Source organism: Agelaius tricolor, unplaced genomic scaffold (genome assembly GCF_023055355.1).
Source record: "Agelaius tricolor isolate 1412-34295 unplaced genomic scaffold, bAgeTri1.0.p SCAF_14, whole genome shotgun sequence".
Lineage (NCBI taxonomy): Eukaryota > Metazoa > Chordata > Aves > Passeriformes > Icteridae > Agelaius > Agelaius tricolor.
In genome coordinates, this window is record NW_027269274.1 from 6,219,769 (window position 1) to 6,238,766 (window position 18,998).

Here is an 18,998-nt window from a genome sequence, read left to right on the forward strand (position 1 = left end):
CAAGTTGTATGTGGTTTCTTTGTAATTAAAATTCTTATCCCCAAAAACATGTTTTCCATTAAAATTCCTGCACTAATAAGTCTAAATCTTGTAACTATTGTCTCTGGAAATATACATTTTGCTATATGCTGCATATAAACATTTATTTCCTGCTCGAGAAAATGTGGGTTTTACCATCTGTAATATTCATATTTGTTTCTTGTAGGGAAAAGCTGGGGTGACAGAAACATGATACAGGCACTCCTAAACTCATTAAGAGAACAAGGCCTTGTGACCAGGGCAAAGATGTTTGTTACAGACCCTAGTAAGCTTTTTCATGTGCCTTTTAATTTTTTTATTGCCAAACTTGCTTTATATGAAGGATTATATTTATGTTAGAGACCAACACTGTACAGATTATATGATTTTTCATTTTAAATGTGAGTTTTTCAGTATTTTAGCTGTTGCCTTTGACCAGACTTTAACCTGAAGGTTACAGAGGAGAAGATTTGCTCTGTGTGATTGAGACAGTCCCAAGAATCTCAAAGCTTTTTTGCTTCACATATTGTGCAATAGTTAACAGCAGCCTTGCCCTGATTCACTTCTCACTTTTACTTTTGAGTCTTGCCAATAAGATGTAGTGGTACTTTATTAAAACCCATCACTGACTGCCATGGTTCTTGCTTGTTCCATCCAACTCCTTCATTCTGTCAGTGCTGTAAAATCTGATTTTCGAATTTCAGTTCCATTTCCTGCACAAAAGGGAGGCCCACAATGCTGTGTATTGAATTGCTTTCACAGCAGAGTAGCCCTGTTAACACTTCTCTTTTACCAGGAAGGTTTTCTCAACTTGCCCAGGCTCTTGGTCACCTGAGCAATTCAAAGGATTCAGCTCATTGCCTCATTTTGCTCTGAACTCTCTTAAATTGCTGTTGGTTCCCCAATTCTTCCAGATCCTTTACCTGCCTATTTAACCCACTCTTCCTAAATCACATTTCCAAGTAATAGCTCAGGACATTAGAGAACTAGCTTGAATCAATTTCTCTTTAATCTTGATTTTTCAAGAAAAACATTCAATGTTGATGTAACATTTTCCAGGGATGGAGAATATCCTCCATCCCTCAGAAAACACTTCCAATGATACAATAAAAATAAAACAAAAATGTTTGCAGTTAAAATAATTAAGTAGAGCTAGTCCAGTTGCTTAGATCTTGTTTTCCTTTTGTCTACAACATGAAGCTGAAAAAAGCTGCAGTCACTTTCTCTGTAAGTCAGGTTTGTTTTTAAACTAGTGTGACCTCCTTACTCAATTTTTGTGGCTTTTTGGGCCTCTTGTAAAATGGGCTTCAACAGCTCCCAACTGTTATACAAGTTTTTCCATTTAAATGTTTTTTCCCAACAGATTGAGCTCATAATTATATTCAGCTTTGAGAGCCTGATTTTCTAAATCACACAGCACTGTTGCCTGTGTGCTTCCTTTCTGTACTGTATGTTAGTGGTCTGGCATCTATTCTATATGTACATAAATGTGTAATTATATTTAAAAAAGAAAAAAAAATAGAGGTCCATCAGAGGTTAAGCTGAGTTGTGCTCTTTGAAAATAATGTAGAAAGAGCAGGACCTTTACTTGCTAAGGTGAGACCACAGCAAATCTTGTTTCTGGTTTTATTTGTTTCATGGCAAATTTTGGTTCTGGGAAGTTTCTTGGGCAAGTTGGAAAATTAACCTGTAGCACTCTGTAAATGAGTATATTGCAGATGAAAAAATGATTTCTTTTTCTTTGGTCAGATGCTGCTGCACCTGAGTGTGTATCATCCAACCACACTGGAGGAGGGGCAAAAGCAGCTGGAATATGCTTTGGAAAGATTTTATTCCTGTGGACAAATGATTTTCAGCTGCTTTCTTCCAAGGAGGCCAAAATTTTGTTTGTGACAGAGATGCTTGTGAGAGGGGAAAAAAAGAATTTGAAAAACAGCATGAAAATTCTAGTGTTCTGACAATATCTTCATTTAGTGTGTGTTTATAGCCTGACAATCACAGGTTGCCAGCATTAGATTTTATGTATTCAGTTCCTCTGGAAATTAGGCTGTTAATATTGACGTGTGTCCTGGAGCCTGGGAGGTCAGAGGGAAAAACTCAACACTGTGATCAAAATTCAGAGGTGACCTGGCTGGGCTGTGGGAATTTGTCCCTCCAGCAACCAAGGAAGAACAAGAATGACTGCTCAAGAAATTTGAGGTCAAATTTTAAAAAAAAAGCTCCAAAAAAAAACCCCACCATCCGAAAATTACAGATAAAAGCAAGCCAAAAAATCAAAGAATAGGAAGAGCTATTTAGAACTCCCCAATTCTGGCATATGTGTGGCACTTTTTTCCCATTCTGGAAGAACCAAATGCTGTATTTAGGGAATGGGTTTCAGATTTTGCAAATATTTTCCTAGTGCCATTCTAGAAAATGAGTTTGCTGGCATATTGTTACGGGGGGCTTGTTCTGCTAAAGCATTGTAATGCCGTCTGTTCCTCAAGCTGATTTGGCTTTTACAGCTCAAATATTATATCCTACTTTTAGAACATATGGCAGCTCCTTTTAGGAGACAGAGAGAGATGTGCATCTCATTTCCAGAAATGGGTCTTTTCCTTGGAGTGAATTCTGCAAGTGCTTTTCATCTTCATTTCCCCCATTCTTATTATTTTAGCTGGACTTTCTCCTTCACCCCCTGCCCTGCTTCTGCTGCTCCCTGAATCCTAGAAAAGGCAGAGCTTGCTGGAATCTTGAGAGGGAAGGGGCAGGAGCAATGGTCCCTTACCCAGGCAGCTTCACCCAGAGCAGTGTGGCGCCAGGGGCCGTTGGGTGGTGCCAGGGGCTCTTGGGTGGTGCCTTTGGCTGTTGGGTGGTGCCAAGGGCTGTTGGGTGGTGCCGTTGGGTGGCGCCGAGGCCGTTGGTTGGTGCCAAGGGTTGTTGGGTAGTGCCGAGGGCCGTTGGGTGGTGCCAGGGGCCGTTGGGTGGCACCGAGGGCCGTTGGGTGGTGCCGAGGGCTGTTGGGTGGTGCCAGGGGCCTTTGGGTGGTGCCAGGGGCTCTTGGGTGGTGCCAAGGGCCGTTGGGTGGCGCCAGGGGCCGTTGGGTGGCGCCGAGGGCTGTTGGGTGGTGCCAGGGGCTCTTGGGTGGTGCCAGGGGCCCTTGGGTGGCGCCGAGGGCCGTTGGGTGGCGCCAGGGGCCGTTGGGTGGCACCAGGGGCCGTTGGGTGGCGCCGAGGGCCGTTGGGTGGTGCCAGGGGCCGTTGGGAGGTGCCAGGGGCAGTTGGGTGGCGCCAAGGGCAGTTGGGTGGTGCCAGGGGCCGTTGGGTGGCGCCAGGGGCCGTTGGGTGGTGCCAGGGGCCATTGGGTGGTGCCGTTGGGTGGTGACAAGGGCTGTTGGGTGGTGCCAGGGGCTGTTGGGTGGCTCCCAGGCAGGCTGTGCTTTCCTGGGAAGCCTTTCCTGGGCTGCTCACGTAGCTCAGTCTGTGTTCATTGATGGAAATGCTCAGAGCAGACTCCACTGAATCCTTCAGAGGCTGCATCCCGTGGCGCTCTCTTACAGTGACTTCATTCTGCATTCAATTCAGTTCTGTAGGAGGGTTTTTTTCTCTTCCTACTACTTTTTTTTTTGGTTTTTTTTTTGTTTTTTTTTAAAGCCTACATGGCAGCATCAGCGTTCCTTGCCCCTGTTGATGGCTTCATGCTGCTCCTTGCTGGAGCACAGAGTGCAGGGTGCCCCAGCACAGCAGGGCCTTTGTGTGCAAGGCACAATGCCCTGCTCAGAGCAGCCTCTGCATTCACCTCTGGCTCTGCCTTGCTGGAAAGCTCTGCAGGGCTGAGCCTTTGCTCTGGGCACTTGGTTTGAGGTCACTGCCAAGCAGAGGCACTTGTGGGCGTAGCTTTAATGTTACAGCTTGATTGCCAGCCAGTTAACTCAGGGTCAACACTGATCTGGCCACAGAACTGGATAAAGTATTTAGCATGATACTAATCCAAGCTTCATTGGAAACAAGACCAGAGGATGTTGCATTGCTTTGTTCTTTGTCCACACACCTCCTGAGCTTTGTTGTGGAAACACAAAGTTTGTGTGTGTGGCTGTTAATCTATAGTTTTATCTTGGATATTTTTCATTTCAGTAGGAAAATATTTTGTATTTCTCCTCCCAGTGGGTTCCTTCTCTCTTGCTTCTCTACTGTCATTCTCAGAGACCACCTGACAGTCTCCATTTCCTTGTCTGTGGGTTCTTAAAAGTGAACAAGGAAAACAAAGCTGAAGCAAGAGCAGGGAGCTCGTATCATCTCTTGAAAATGGCATAGGGGAAGAAAAGAGGTCTCCTGTGAGTCCATAACAGAGCAGGAGTGGTTAATCTCCAGCTTTTAGTTAGTTGGGTTCATGATTAACTGTGGCTACAAAGCACTGGGGCGGGCACCACATCTGCCAGCACCCATCTGGATGAGACAAATTGTGTTTCGTGTTTTGTGCCTGGCCAGTTCAAACGTGCTTTAGAGGTATCCAAGGCCAACAGTCATCAGTACTGCTGCCCTTGCCTTTCCCTCTTTTATCCATCACATGCTCTTGTTGCTTGAGCAGCATGTTCTGTTGTATTTTTGCCTCAGGTGTCTCAGATTTTCTGCTCCTTAGGCTTATCTGGGGCAGGTATGGTTGCCACTTTCTCTGGAGAAATGTCATCGTTTATCCACCATTATTTATCATATCTCTCAATAGCTATTTATATCCATATTTATCAATATCTATCATTATTTATCATTATGCTATAGGCTCTATATGGACACAAATGATATTACATGATTTAAGAAGAGGAGCAGAACTTAAACCTCAGTATTTTGAGGAACAAAATAATAAAACAGATCCTTCTTGAGGTAGAAAGATCTGATTTGTCTCTCCATGGCAGAGCAGGCTCCCTTTCCTGGGCTGCAGTCCTGGCTGCGTGGCCTCCCTGTCTCCCAGGTCAGGATTGTCCTGAGCTGCAAAGATGTCAGAGGGTGAAGGAATTTGGAATTTTCTTCTCCAGGAGCCTCAAGAAATTCAGGGCTGAAACTTGGAGGGCCCCAGAAGCTTGAAGGGGCCAAAAAGGGAGAGAGGCTGGGCTTGCTGCTGCATTTGCAACCATTGCTAGTCCGAATTCAATTGAGAGCAACAGAAGTGTGTTTGTCACAAATGTTCAAAATTTTCAGGCCTGGTGTATAAATAATGATATTATTTTCTTTTCAACCTCAATGCCTGAGCTCTGTGGGCTTTTCTGGCCCTTTTCAGCTGAAAGGCTATTTGTTTAAATTTAGTGTAGAAATATGAATCTCTATTAATGCGCAGAAAATAAGGTGGAGCACCCTGTGAATACAGTAGATGAGGTGACATGCTCTTAGAAGAGTTTTACCAGGGATTTATGATCTGTTAAGTGCATTTCTGCAGCAGCAAATGCTGAATTACCACCTCAGTGCTGGTTCACTCACCCATGCAGATTGAGAGTGATACCAAAGGTGCCATGCCAAGAAGGCTCTTGCCTGCTCCTGATTCTGGACATGACCTGAAAGTTCTGAGTGTGAATACATCTCCTTCAGCTTCACAGCTTACACCTAAAATAACATTTTAAGAAGTTCTCTCAGTAATAAAGTAAGTTATTCATTCTCCAGACAGGAATTACTGGCTGCACTGAAGTGCTCACTGCTGATTCAGCAGCCAGGCTGCTCCATCCAAGTGGGGTTTTATTGCTGGGCAGGTGGCTCATCCTGGAACTTTGTGCAATTTTTATGCCACAACCCTCCAGCTTATCATCATTTCCTTCCACTGGAAGTCTTTTGCAATGGATGAGGCTTTGTTGTTCAGAGAAGTTTCTAAAGCATAAAAATTGGGATGTATTTTATGTTTTACTTCAGGAGGTAGGCAAAGGGTGAGTAGTCATTTTGCTTTTGTTGTGGTGTGGACTTGTTAGAATAATCTGGCAGCATCTGGGCTCTGATCTGAGCAGTTCATCTGAGTGCAGTCTGGTTTTAGGAGGCTGGTACAAATTAAAGTAATATATTGGTTGGTCCTGGGTGTAGCATTTCCAGCAAAGATCCAGTCTGCACCCTCAGAGCAGCAGTTTTTGTCACCAGAGACTGTCCACATTGGAATGGGAGCAATCACTGACAATAACAGATGAGGTTTTTGAAACATTTATGGGGAACATTTAAACATCTGGACTTTATGGTACTAGGATTGGTACCCAGCAATAAAAGTTCATTGGTGTTTTTTGTTTAAGAGGAAAAGAAAATGCGAAAATGGAATTGGGATCAAATTAGGTGTTTGCTGAGCCATGTTAATTGTTAATCTGAACTCCCATGGCAATGTTTAAATATAATTTTAGAACACTGAACCATAAAAGGTTCTTAAGTTTACTTGTGTTAGGAAAATGTAGTAGCAATTAATTTACCAACATGTTATGTGTTTACAAGGTACCTTCATTTCATGGGTGGCTGGAAGACAGAACATGCTTAGATTGTATTGAGTTTAAGAAGCCACATGAATTCTCAAGGCTTTTAAATGGGTTTTCTCCTCATGATCTTATTTGAACCCTGGCCAGCCATGATGAATGTCTTCTTGTGTCTTTGACCTCGCAGGAGACATGAAATAACAAATGTAGGTACTGCACTTTATTTACTTATTTACTTAGCAGTTAAAACAAGAAAGCAAACAAAACCATGACATATTTCACCTCTCCTCCCCAGCACCCCCTTGACAAATGGCTGTTGAAACAGTGCTAAACTGTGACCTTAAAGCCACAGGCGTAATGAAACTGTGATCTGGCAGATGTGACAGACTCATCTTACATAAATCACTCTCTTTTGTCACTGCTGGCATATGGCCAATGAATCTTCTAATTATTGAATGGCTTTTATAGCCCCATTATTTATAATCACTTTTGGACAGCAGCTGGAAGACAAGGATGGGGCAGGATGAAACGATGGAACACAAACTATTCTCATTTCCATAACAACTGCTGGGATTAGGAGTATTTGATGATGATGTGGCTACCAGTGCAGTCTTGTTAAATGATAAAAATCTACTCAGCCTTCTAAGATGGGCTGCTGCCTCCTGGACCTTACATGAAAATTATTCTATTAATTTGCCCAGAAATAGAATATTAATCTCTCCAAGCATTAACAGGATATATGTGTGAGTATCAGGGACACCTTTGCAACAGGGCTTGAGGAAAATTGATGGCAAGTATTAGTCAGAGACAGTGGTGATGCCCTGGCATTGCTGTTGGAAAAGTTTTAAGAACTGTCTCCTGTTTCCCAGGAGCCCTGTCCACACCCCACTTTATAGTAAGAATTTACAACAGATTGAAAAGTTGTGTTGCGTTACATTATTAATATTTTAACATTTCTTTTAAAAATAGGCTGTTGTTTTCAAGGGATTAATAGGTTTATAACCAGCTTAGTTAACACACTTCCTAGCTAAGGGGAGCTATTTTGGCTGTAATTATAGATGAGTTTGTGTTGAGTACCTTCTGCTGGACAGAGCAGGAGCACAAGTGAAGTCCCCCAGCCTGCAGTGCCAATCATCTGACATTGCAAGTCCACTTGCTGCTCTAGAAAACACCAGCTGCAAGTTCTCTGCTTGTGTCTCTAAATGAGCAGGGTTTGGATTTTTTTGTTTGGCTTGGTTTTTGTAGGGTTCCCCCCCATTATCTGCACTTGTATGTTTTGTAGCACAGAAATAAAACCCTGCCAACCATGATAATTTATTAGTTAAATACCTTCAGATAGAGATCTTCAGATGATAGACAGTATGTTACAGTCAGGGGTTTATACTGCAAATCCAACATGTGCAATCTTTGTGTCTTTAAAAAATTGAATCCTTCCCTCTCAATGTAGACATCAGGGTGGTGAGAGAGAGTCTTAATCCAGATAACTCTATTGCACTTTTATCCCTTTAGTGAGGCCTTTAACCTTTCATTGCTTCATGGCCCTGTTGTTTTGAAATGGTCTTTGTCTGACCACAGAGAATCCCCCTGCTAAAGACACCTTTAAGCAGAGATCCTGACAGGAGAAGGGGGATTCTGTTGCAGTTCAGACATGGAAAATAGATTTTTCTAGTTCAGATGCTATCAGTCACTGTGAGTGTAGCAATTGGTTGCCTTCCTAAAGAAGGGTAAAGCAAAAAAAATACATACTGGTGTAATCTGCTTAGAGGAGTGTAATATAGGTCAGGGACCAGTGTGTCCCAGGCCTGACCCTGACCCATCTTTGCACGAGCATCTATAGGCTCTGTCAGAGTGTGGCTGTTGATCAGGATTATCTGAGACCATCTCGAGCAGAAATGGGATCAAACAGCTGCAGTAATTAATAGAAACATAAACTCTCAAATGATAGTTTCCAAAGCAGGAGTTTAAAATACATCTTCAGCACACACATATTGCACAGTGCTGGCATGGACTATCCACCAGCTGGCAGGAAGGTGCTGGCAGCCCCACGATGTTCACACTCAGCTTTTTCCTGGGGAAAAATTCAGATTGTGCTTGGTCATTTCTGCAGTCTGCTTTCATTGCTGGAGGGCAGTGGGGCAGGAGGCTCCCAGGTCTGTGCTGCTGCTGGGAGAGCCCAACAAGAGGTGATGTTCTCACACAGCAAAGTCAGTGTTAGATGATCCCACGTGCAGCTTTCTTCCTGCAGAGGCTGGGAATTTTAGCACCAAGTGTCACAGCACAGTTCAAAGCAAAGCTTCCCTGGGGACTTTATATCAGGTAACTGCTGGAGGACAAATGTGTGACAGAATTGTGGGTTTGGGAGCAATGTGTTTAGAATAAGTCAATATTTTTCATTAATCACAAACCCATCTAAGTTACACATTGAGCTACAAAAACCTGGCAGTTCATTCTTTCTCAGAAAACCATATGTCAGTAATTTCATTTATTTATTTATTTTTTTCCTATGAGAGATGCTTCCCCTTTGGGTTTCTTTTTTGCTACTGAAATGGTGTTACCATGTAAGGTTGGGGAGGGTGATAGACATACTCTACAGTATAATAATTAAGAAGAATAGATTAAACCAGCCATTTTGCTCTGTGTTTCATTCCAAGGATTCAGATAATAAGATGGAAGTATCTCAGGTTTGGAGTAGTACTGTGAGGAGTGAAGCAGTGAAAAGTTGGTTCTCTGACTGTACCTTCACATTAAAAAAGGGCATTGATTTTGTTCAGCAAAGAAAAAAGGGAAACTGTTGCAACAGCACCAAAAAATATTTTAACATCTTACTTGTGAACTATAAATTTTGGTGAGTTTTTCATTTTTTGTGTGTGTCTGATGATCTAAGATACATGTATCAGCCTAAATTTCATTACAGAAATAACAAGGTGATTTTTCTGTGTACAAATAAACAATTTCCATCATATCCTGACCTTCCTGACAAAGGAAGAATAGAGCACTGGGTCTTCAGACCTGTATCCTCTGCTTTGGAAACTGCTGTTCCTGGGTTGCATCTCCTGTCCCTCCACTGTTATCACTGTTGGATCTTTTTACATCCTTTTAGCAGAGAAGAGAAGAAGGAATCTCAAAAGAGTAAATGTAAAATCAGGTCTCCATGAAAGCAGGGGAGTATTTTGAAGGCCAATATATATTTCTGGTTGACACAACTCTTCTCTAAAGGAAGTATTTTCTTGAGCACAATGACATGGATTTAAATTTTAGAAAGGGGAGGATTTTTGCATAAAATGAGGTGGTTCTGGGCACCTGCCTATCTTTTGGTGGCTGGTGCATGGACAGAAGCCATCAAAGGTGAGGTTTGGTCCCAGAGGGAGTTTGCACAAGGCAGCGATGCCCCCGTGGAGCAAAATGAATTCTGCTGCTAAGATTTGCACAGAGGAGGTTGCTGAAATGTCACTGGCAGATTTTTCAGGTTCTCAGAGATTACAGGTGCATACATTTTGGACTAAGGGTACAGCAGTGTTTATTTAGTAGGTTCTAGTGCTGCACACGAGTTTATAAAGCCAGTGTTGAGCCCGTGCCGTCTGAGCTCAGGGGAGATTTTTGGAAGAGATCAGAGCAGAGAGAAGCATTTCAAATGGTAAAAAAACCCAACATGTTCCGTGCTGGATCCCTTTGGCAGCTTCCCACATAGAGTCAGTTTCTGTGTTAGCTCATTTTCTTCTGCCATGCAGTGGAGGGAGTTCCTGAACCTGCCTGTGCCCACAGCTTGCGGCCTCAGCGACTGCTGAGCTGAGATCATCAGAGCTGCAAGAAGCCTTCATTTCTGTCAAGACTTTCCTAGAATTTAGGAACAGGAAGCTTTTTGGGGGCTGGGTTTCTTTTTGCCTCTTTTTTTTTTTTTTCCCTTCTTCTTCCTTCTCTTCTAAAATAAAAATGTAATAGAAATAAGCATCACTCTGAGCCCCCAGAGGGGACACTTATGTGAGTGTAAGTGTTGCTGCAGCCCCTGTTTTTGCAAGTGCCTTTTTAACTAGTGCTTCAGTGACTCAGCTGGGAAATCCCAGCTCCTGCATAAACCAAATAACCAAACTTTCCAGCAGGGCCATAATAGACTGAGATGCTAGATGGAATGGGCGCAGAGGGAAGCTAAAAGCAGGATATCATCATTAAATTGCATATATTCTGTGGTCAAACAAGGCCTAGCTCAGCAGAGCTTTTTCACCTCAAGACATTATTGTTACATAAATCATTGAATCAGGGATCACACAGTATTTTGGAAGAAAGTTTACTTATGTGATACATGCAGTTCTGTGCATTAATTTCTTCCCTGGAATAAGCCCTTGCATTATGCCCAAACAGTTTGTCATATTTGTCCTTTTTTGCTATGAAAATCTACCTTGCCTTACTCTCTCTTGTGCAAAGAAATATATGGACTGTTTAGTTTAAAGATAAAGAACTACTTTATTATTTCAGCAGAGGCTCTTTTTTGTGCCCAGTATCTCTCTGGAGTCAAACGACATGGTATGAAATCAAACATCTGGAGTTTGGAAAGTCAGCTCTGATATTGAAAAACCGTAGCCCACAGGTCCACCAAACCCTCCAAGTGCCTCCTATGTGGGAAACAAATTTCATGGCGCAATAACTGGAGACCATTTGTTAGAAAATGGGTTGATAATTCGCTCTGGGAGTGAAGGGTGTTGCTCAGGAAAGTGTTTTGAGCCAATTATATCTCCCATAATTTCAGTTTTGTTGTTTCATTTCTGCAATGAGCATCTTGGTCTTTAAAAATTTCCTTTTGTTAATACCTAGGCCTGCTGCCTGAGCCTTCTTTTCTTCAATAAGAGATTTAATTAAAATAAAAAGCTGTCAGGAGGATCTAAATACAAGTCACAAAATTATTTTAGAAATCTGACACAGTACTTCAGATTGCGGGCTTTTTTTGTGTTTAGTTTTGTTTTTAAACCAACATTTCTGGTAAAATGCTGCAGGGCTGCAGTGGTTTCATCCTGCCCACAGTCATGTAACAGTCTGCTCTCTTTCTTATTTCACCATTTGCCTGGTGCTGCTTCTGCCTCCCAGACCCAGTGTCCGGCTGCACTCCATTGCAGTATTATTATTTTTGATTTGTTCTGCAGTGATTCTTAGAGGCTCCAGCCAGGAATCTGCAACTCTGAGGCTGCATTCAGTATATTGACAGTGTATATCCAGAGGTATTGACATGATCTCTGCATTACATATCCACAATCAAAAAAAATCATAATGCAAATGATAAAACAGCTGCAGTGGTTCAGTCCAAGGTCCATGTAGTCCAGCATTTTGGCTCCAGCTGGGACCATAAATAAGGTGCCTGGCAAAGGGAAGGAGAAGGGCAAGATACTTGATATTCCCCACTTCTTTCCTGGGTCTCCCAACCACCAGCCATTAATGTTAAGCCCAAGGGATTTCCTTTTCCCTCTTCTTTTCCAGGCCAGGTTGGATGGGGCATTGAGTGACCTGGCCCACTGGAAGGTGTCCCTGCCCTTGGCAGGGGTGTGGGAACAAGGTGATATTTAAGGTCTTTCCAACCCAAACCATTCTGTGATTCTGCAGCCCCCAATGCTTCTGTCCTACAAATGCTTTTCCATCTCCCCTTGAATCTCCTGAATCAGCTCCTTGTCCCCACAGTGCTCTCCAGGGAGGGTGCACAGCCTGGGGACTCTTGTCCCTGATGATTCTGAACCAGGATCCTGCTTAGTTTTCCTTGGTGTCTCCCAGTCCTGGTGTTGGGAGAGGCAAGCAGTGCCCAGTCCCTGGGTGGCTTCAGGACATGTGGGGAAGGATGTCCACCACAAGCTGCAGCATCCCTCTCTTGGTCCTTGTGTGGCAGCTGCTCCAGGCTTTGATCATCCTGGTTGCATTTCTCAGAAGATTTTCCAGTGTTTTTTTCCTTTTCATTTTAGAACAGAAGAGTTTCAATCCCTGTGTTTGCTCTTCAGTCAAATTAATGTCAGTGTTATTCCAAACTTAGAAATATTTTTGGGAAAAGACTTCATTAGGTTTCTGTAGTTCATATGTTCTGTTACAAAAAAGGGTTTGGTATTCAGCAACTGGCACTGTTCGTTAACAGCTACATTTATTTTCTTTTTTTTTTTTCTTTTTTGTAAATTTTTTTTTACTTTTGTTTTCAACTCAGTTATCATGTTTCACACTTCTGAAGGTGTTCAAACCTGAACAGGCAAATATAGAGATTTAGGTGAAAAACATTGGATATTGTTTTTTTTGTTTTTAAGGACTTTGGGTGCTCTTAACTTGTTAAATCAATACTGTTCTAACTCCTGCTGTGTGTTGGGATGGATACCAGGGGAAAGTATAGCACTTGTTTGATTTTTTTTTTTTGCCATGTTCAGCTTTATTAGTAGCTTCAATGGGAGCAGCTTTTGCCTTCTGTCTCTCCACCCCACTCACCCTCCAGAGGCTTGCAAAAGCAATACTCTTATTATTTTTCTTCTTTTTCCTGTCATCTGTCTGTCTCCATTTGCTCAGACAAATAAGTGATAAACAGGAATGATGATCTGTTTAACACCACAGGAAGAATGTGGCATTATGAGACAAGAGAGACCTCTTGTTTACAGCCAAGTTATTTTTGGTAATTAGCCATTTGTAGAGGAAGATGAGCCTCTGCTCATAAAGTCAGCATGCCATAATTTAGGGGGCTCTGAATGAAAATCTACCATTTGCCTCAATTGGAAATGGTAATTGTGTGCATTTAGAAATGAATAAATGGCTGTTGTGTTTAGAAATAAATAAATAATGGACTTTTTTCCTTGCAGGAAGCAGACTGAACAAGGATCTGAGGCATTATCTCAACCAGAGGTTTCAGAAGGGGTCACCAGACCACGACCTGCAGCAGACCATCCGAGACAACCTTTATCGCCACGCTGTGCCTTGTAAGTTGTCACCCTGGTTCTTTAAGTTTTTCTAAGCCTTCTGATGTTTATATTCTTGTACTTTCTCACACACTTTATGTAAATAACTTATTGGTTTGCATTCTTTTATGGAGGAGGAGAAATTCGATGGACTGTTGGTTTGTCCAGTGTCATTGGAGAGGTGGCACTCTCACCCTCCAATCCACTGTCACTTTTGGAAATCTGTAAATGTTGGAGTCAGACAATAAAATTGCTCTTTTTACCTTGGGAGAGCTATGTGTGCTCATCATGTTATTTTGTGTCCCACAGTGACAGTAAGAGACAAACCTTGCCCTGCTGCACTTCCTGGGGAAGAATATTGTGGGAATCTTTAAAATCAGAGGGTTTGGGGAAAGCTGCAAAAGGCAGGCTTCAGAGACAGCAGAGCTGTGATTAGAGCTAAGCAGTAGCCATGAGATAGGTCAGCAGAAAAATTGTGTAAGAAGTAGAAAAGTAAGGACAAATAGAGCAATGGTCTGTGTATTAGCGCTTGTCTAGAATAACTCCCTAAGCTGCAGAAAAGTTTATCTAGCCAGATATTAGGAAGTTCTAGGCTTAATAATGGAGCTCTGTGCATTGTGTTTTAAGGCTTACAAGCAGGTATTGTATTTGAAATAAGCAAGCATTGTTTTAACCAAAGGTATGTGTGATTATTGGCTAGAACTACTGTCAATGTGCTTTTGCTTTGTGTAATTGGTCAAAAAACTTATAAAGTGAGTTGTAACGTTAAGTTCTTGGTCTGCTACCAGGGATGTGAGCTGCTGGCATCTTCCCATTGTCATAACCATGTAATGAGACTGATGCTGGAAAACAGAACAGCCCAAGGCACGTTCCACAGCAGCCCCATCCCATTTGTGATTTGTGCACAGCCCCCGGCCGGCGATAGAATTCCATCTTCATTTTTGGGGCTGCCTTCCTGTGGGGGAGATTGTTTGCAGTTTGGGCAGGCTTCCATGTGTGACAGCAGATAGGGTTGAAAAGGAAAATGATTCATCTCTGAATGAGGCTTTTTTAATTACCTTTTTGGAGCAGTTGATGGTGTGGTGCAAGCCTTGTGATGCCTGCTTTGAGAAAAGCCCTAAAAAAAACTGCCATGAAGTGATTGCTTGGCTTAGAAAGAGTCTATATTAATATCAGAATGGTGAATGTTGCTTATTGGTTTAAAACCTATGAATATAAAAGAGGCTTCTATTTTTATTTCCTGAGCAGAACTTTATTTCTGATGCTTGTTTAACTTGTAGAATTGAACAGCATTTTATGGCTGGGTGCCATTGTTGAAGGCATCTTCCACTGTTGGAAGGTCATCCTTGATTCATGTAGGAGATAAGGAACAAGAGTTAGCAAAGCTGAGAAAGAAATGCTCATTTTCACTCAAAAAAACCAAATAATAAAAACCCCCACCCAATACACAACAACAAAACCTGAAACAAAAACCAAAAAAACCCCAACAAAAAAAACCCAAACAAACAGACCAAAAACCCCAAACAACCAAAACAAAACCCAAAAAAACTCCAACAAACCAATTGAAAAAAAAACCAGAAGAAAAACTAAGAACTCTGGATCATGGTAATCCTTAGAAGGTCAGAATAATTACTAAAACGAGATTGTCCTTGGCATTTTGGGAAGACATACAAAGAGTGGAGAGTGATCCTACTTTGTTGCACCTCTGTTTGACATTCTCCAGGTGGCAGGGGACACTTCTAAGGAAGAGCTTTTTTTCCTTAATTTGGCTGAGCTGTGGAAATAATGATATGCCCTTTAGATCAGGCTGGAATAAGTAAACATCTTAGTTATAGGATACCGAGATAAGCAGCAAAATAATTTGAAGATTTCTGTCTCGTTGTGAATCAGAGATTGTTTATCCTGGTAGACTTATATAAATATTGAATAATTATGTTGCAATTCAAAAATCAGTATTTGCCAACAAATATCACATAGTGGTACACACAGTAGTAGTCATTTTCAGTCTAAGTGTTGCGTGCAGGAGGGCTGTGTAAGACCAGTTAAAATTGAGTGGTAACACTGACAAATGTTGATTCTTCAAATGGCAGATGCTGTTATAACACCATGGAGTTTATGCTCATTTTATCAGTGAAAAGCACGAAACAAATTATGTTTAAACAACATAAAAGGACATAAAGAATAAATATGGATTGCTGTTTACTATTGAACACTTCCATTTGCCGTTCTGTCAACGTGAAATATGATTATTTTTCAATCACCTAACTTGGCAGACTGCAGATTTTTAGGGCATACTGCAAAAAGTGCCTTCCAGGAGAGCACGTGCAGTGTTAGGCTTGGGAGATGCAGTGTTGTGATACTAATGCCCTTCTGCCTATGTGTGATATTTCATTTCCTAAAACAGCAAATAAAGCAAATGAGTGTGAGTTCCGGGGAAACATTTTGCACGTTACCAAGGTTACATTTTGAAATGCTTTCCATTGATTCCTTTATCTGATTTATTGAACTTGATGGTGAGCTAAGCTGCTTGGTCTTGCTTTTGATTTAAAATTAAGAGCGGTAAAAGTGATTCCTGCCTTTTCAAAATTGCTGGGGGAGATGTGGGTTGCTGGTGTATTAATAAGGGCATCAGTACTCATGTTTCACTTATGAAACAAGTGGAAAACCTGAGAAGTGGTGTTAGTTATTGTGTGTCTCCACACTTTCTAAATTGTGGGCAGGTAACATTTAATCTTTTCTTCATTTGCTGTAGGGATGGCATTAATGGTGGCTTTTAAGAATGATGCTAATATTCCTGTGTGGCTTGGAATGAGACTGCTGCCTGGTGGGTTGGGATGCTTTACAGATCTGGAGATTAATCTGGCTGTATGCTCATATTTTTATTCCTTGGTACACGTGACCAGTAAATCCAGAGCCCTGGACCAATCTCCAGTGCTAATGGATTATGAAGCCTTGTATTTTGAAAATGGAATTCCCTGATGCTTATATGGTAAACACAAACAAGAACACAAGGTCACTTGGACTGAGCATGCTTGGCCTGATGGCTGCTTTTTATTGCTTTTTATTACTAATATAAGGGCTAAATGAAGTGATAATTAGTAAATGCAAAATGGAAAAAGGTGCTGTTAACCCGTTCTTGCCCAGAAATTCTGGTGAGAATTTCTTGTGATTCAGCCTGGATTGGTTTGGTGCAGGTGGTGAGAAAATCCAGAATGTTTCTGTTTCCCATACAACCCTGAGCCCATCTTGGCTCTGAACTGAGTGAACTTGTGCCAGCTTTTAGGGATCAAATCCTAGGACAGAGGTCAAGCAGAAGGGAGGAAAGATGCAGGATGCTTGGCTCAACCTCGTTATTTTGTTAATGACACGCTGCTTAAGCATCATTTAGATTTTTTTCTTTAGGAGAGTTGATTAAGAGTTTGATTTATTTTCTGGTGAACCCATGAGGATGAGTGGGATGATGTCAGCTCCCAGGGACCATATGAGCATTTGCCTCAAGATGGTTTTCTGAGAGATCAGAGGATTTGATCCCTAAATGTGTGAATGATCATAAACAAATGAGACCTTTAAATGGACCCAAAGGTGAAGTATTGTTGACATAAGCTGGCAAACCACACACACATTTCTGCAAACCAAATTCTTCCCCTGCTCCTCAGTGCCATCTGCCCCTCCAGCACACTTCCCCCAGTCCTCATCCCCTCAGCTCCCAGCTCCCCACTGAGCTGATTTCTCCCTGCAATGCTCTGTAGTAAACAACAGCTGTGACAAGATTCCAGGTGGCCTCCAAGTTTGGTTGTTGTGAGTCTCGAGTGCTCTGCTGTTCCTATCACACCAAACCCACGGGTTTATTTACAGACCCAAGGCATTCTCCTCTGAGTTTACAACTTGAGCAGCAGCATGAGCTAGGACAAGGAGAGAGTAAGGAAGAGAGGCAGGGCACCTATTTGTATATTTGGATGGGGTATAAGTGGTTATAAAGCCATGCTACAATGGACAAATCTTTGGAAGAGTTAGTGTAGTTCAGCTTTTACTTCACATGAACCACCACTGGGCTGTCACTTCCTTGACTTTCATCCTGAGGCCTTCATTTCATTGTAAACTTCACCCAAGCCTTTACTTTGGAATATTTTTGTCTTTTGCTTAAGAAAAATCATGATTTTAAAACTTGAGCAAAGTTATTCTCATAGATGTTCAGATGAGTTGCTGTTTTCATTCCTAGCATGTAGCTTCCATTGTCAAAACTAGACAGAAATCCATCAATACATCATCCAGATTAGTATTATGTTGGTCCAGTCTCTAACTATCCCTTTTCCTTCTTTTGTTTTGAAGGACACATTTTTCCTGTGTTTTGATGTGCTAGTGAAGATGACCAGAAATAATGCTCTGTTTTGGGTTAGTTAATGGCTCCATTGAGCTTGGGCTGTACTGTGAGATGGCAACAACTCCACAATTACCCCTTGGCCATGCCTCTACCAGAGGTGCTTTGACTGATGCAAAGACCTGGTCCTCACCTTACTTCTAGAGTGGATTTCACTTACTCCAGCTCAATTTTGCCAGCCCAAGCACTTGGCATCGAGAGGGAAGGTTTATCAACTGTGTGAGGCATCTTGCTGGGGCACCCTGTGCCACATTTGAGCCCATCTGTGCTCACAGGTGTGATTTGGGGGAGACTGGGGGTCAGTGATGCAGTGTGGTGACATTCTGTCTTTAGCTTTCAGAGTGTTTCTAGGAGCAGGACTTTGCCAAACAGGATTGTTGTACGTGAAGATTCGCCTAGTGGAATTTGTGATTAGTTGGAAGTTCATGTAAAAGTATATCCATTAAATAGATGTTTCCAATCTGCCCTTCAGGAGATATCTATGCAAGAGTGTTTATTGAGAAATATTTGTGATAGGTGCTAATACAGCAGCCTGTCCAAAGCACTGTTCACAGAAGGCTGAACACACAGGATTGTCTTCCTCTTTTTGACGTGATGGCAGAGGGTATCTGTTTAGTATAAACATGCAGTACTGGCCATTTGTCCTAGTTTGTTATACTCAACAACCTGGCAGCTGTTTTCTTTTGAAAGTGCATCAAGAGGAATCAGAAAGATGATACTTCCATAAAAGCTTATCTCAGCATGTTGTTTGATTTTGTTTTTTTTTTTTTTTTTTCATTTACTTGATTCTCCACTGGTTTCAGTCCTGTGTGACATGCAGGGGCAGCTGTGGTGGGTCTGGTGTCTGTACCTTTACTTGCCAAAGCAGTATATCTGGTGCAGACTGACTGAAATAACAGCTAATCCTATTTCAGTGCTGTGCAATTCCTTTCCTTGCCAGGCTGCAGCCTTCAGAAGCAAAGCTCTGGAAGGTGCAAGGTCTTTTTGATGGTAGATGAAAAGGCAACAGTGGCTAGCCTAGAGTTAAGTTAGACAAGACACTATATGGCATTCTTCTTTTATTTTTCCCTTTTCTTCACAAAATTGGCTTTTAAAATGTCAGGAGGTCATCATTCAACAGTTGATTGACTTCCCCAAAACAAGTACATGTCCTGGGATTAATTGACTGGAGATCTGAATGTTAGAGATTTACCACTTTCATTCCTGCTGTCTGTTCTCTCACCTTCCCAGAGTTTGATCTGTTCCTGTCCTCAATTACAGCACAGTAGCCCCAGCTGCTGTGGTTGGTTTTATA

At 42.0% G+C, this 18,998-nt stretch overlaps 1 protein-coding gene across 30 annotated transcripts in view; it reads left to right on the forward strand.

The window, feature by feature from the left end:
* The window catches only part of MAGI1 (membrane associated guanylate kinase, WW and PDZ domain containing 1), a 337,856-nt gene that overhangs the window by 153,629 nt on the left and 165,229 nt on the right, over positions 1–18,998 (forward strand). For all 30 annotated transcript variants that reach the window (XM_071439416.1, XM_071439423.1, XM_071439422.1 and 27 more), the window contains exon 2: positions 13,231–13,347. In XM_071439416.1, coding sequence (XP_071295517.1) covers positions 13,231–13,347 — 117 coding nt within the window. The remainder of the gene's footprint in view (positions 1–13,230; positions 13,348–18,998) is intronic.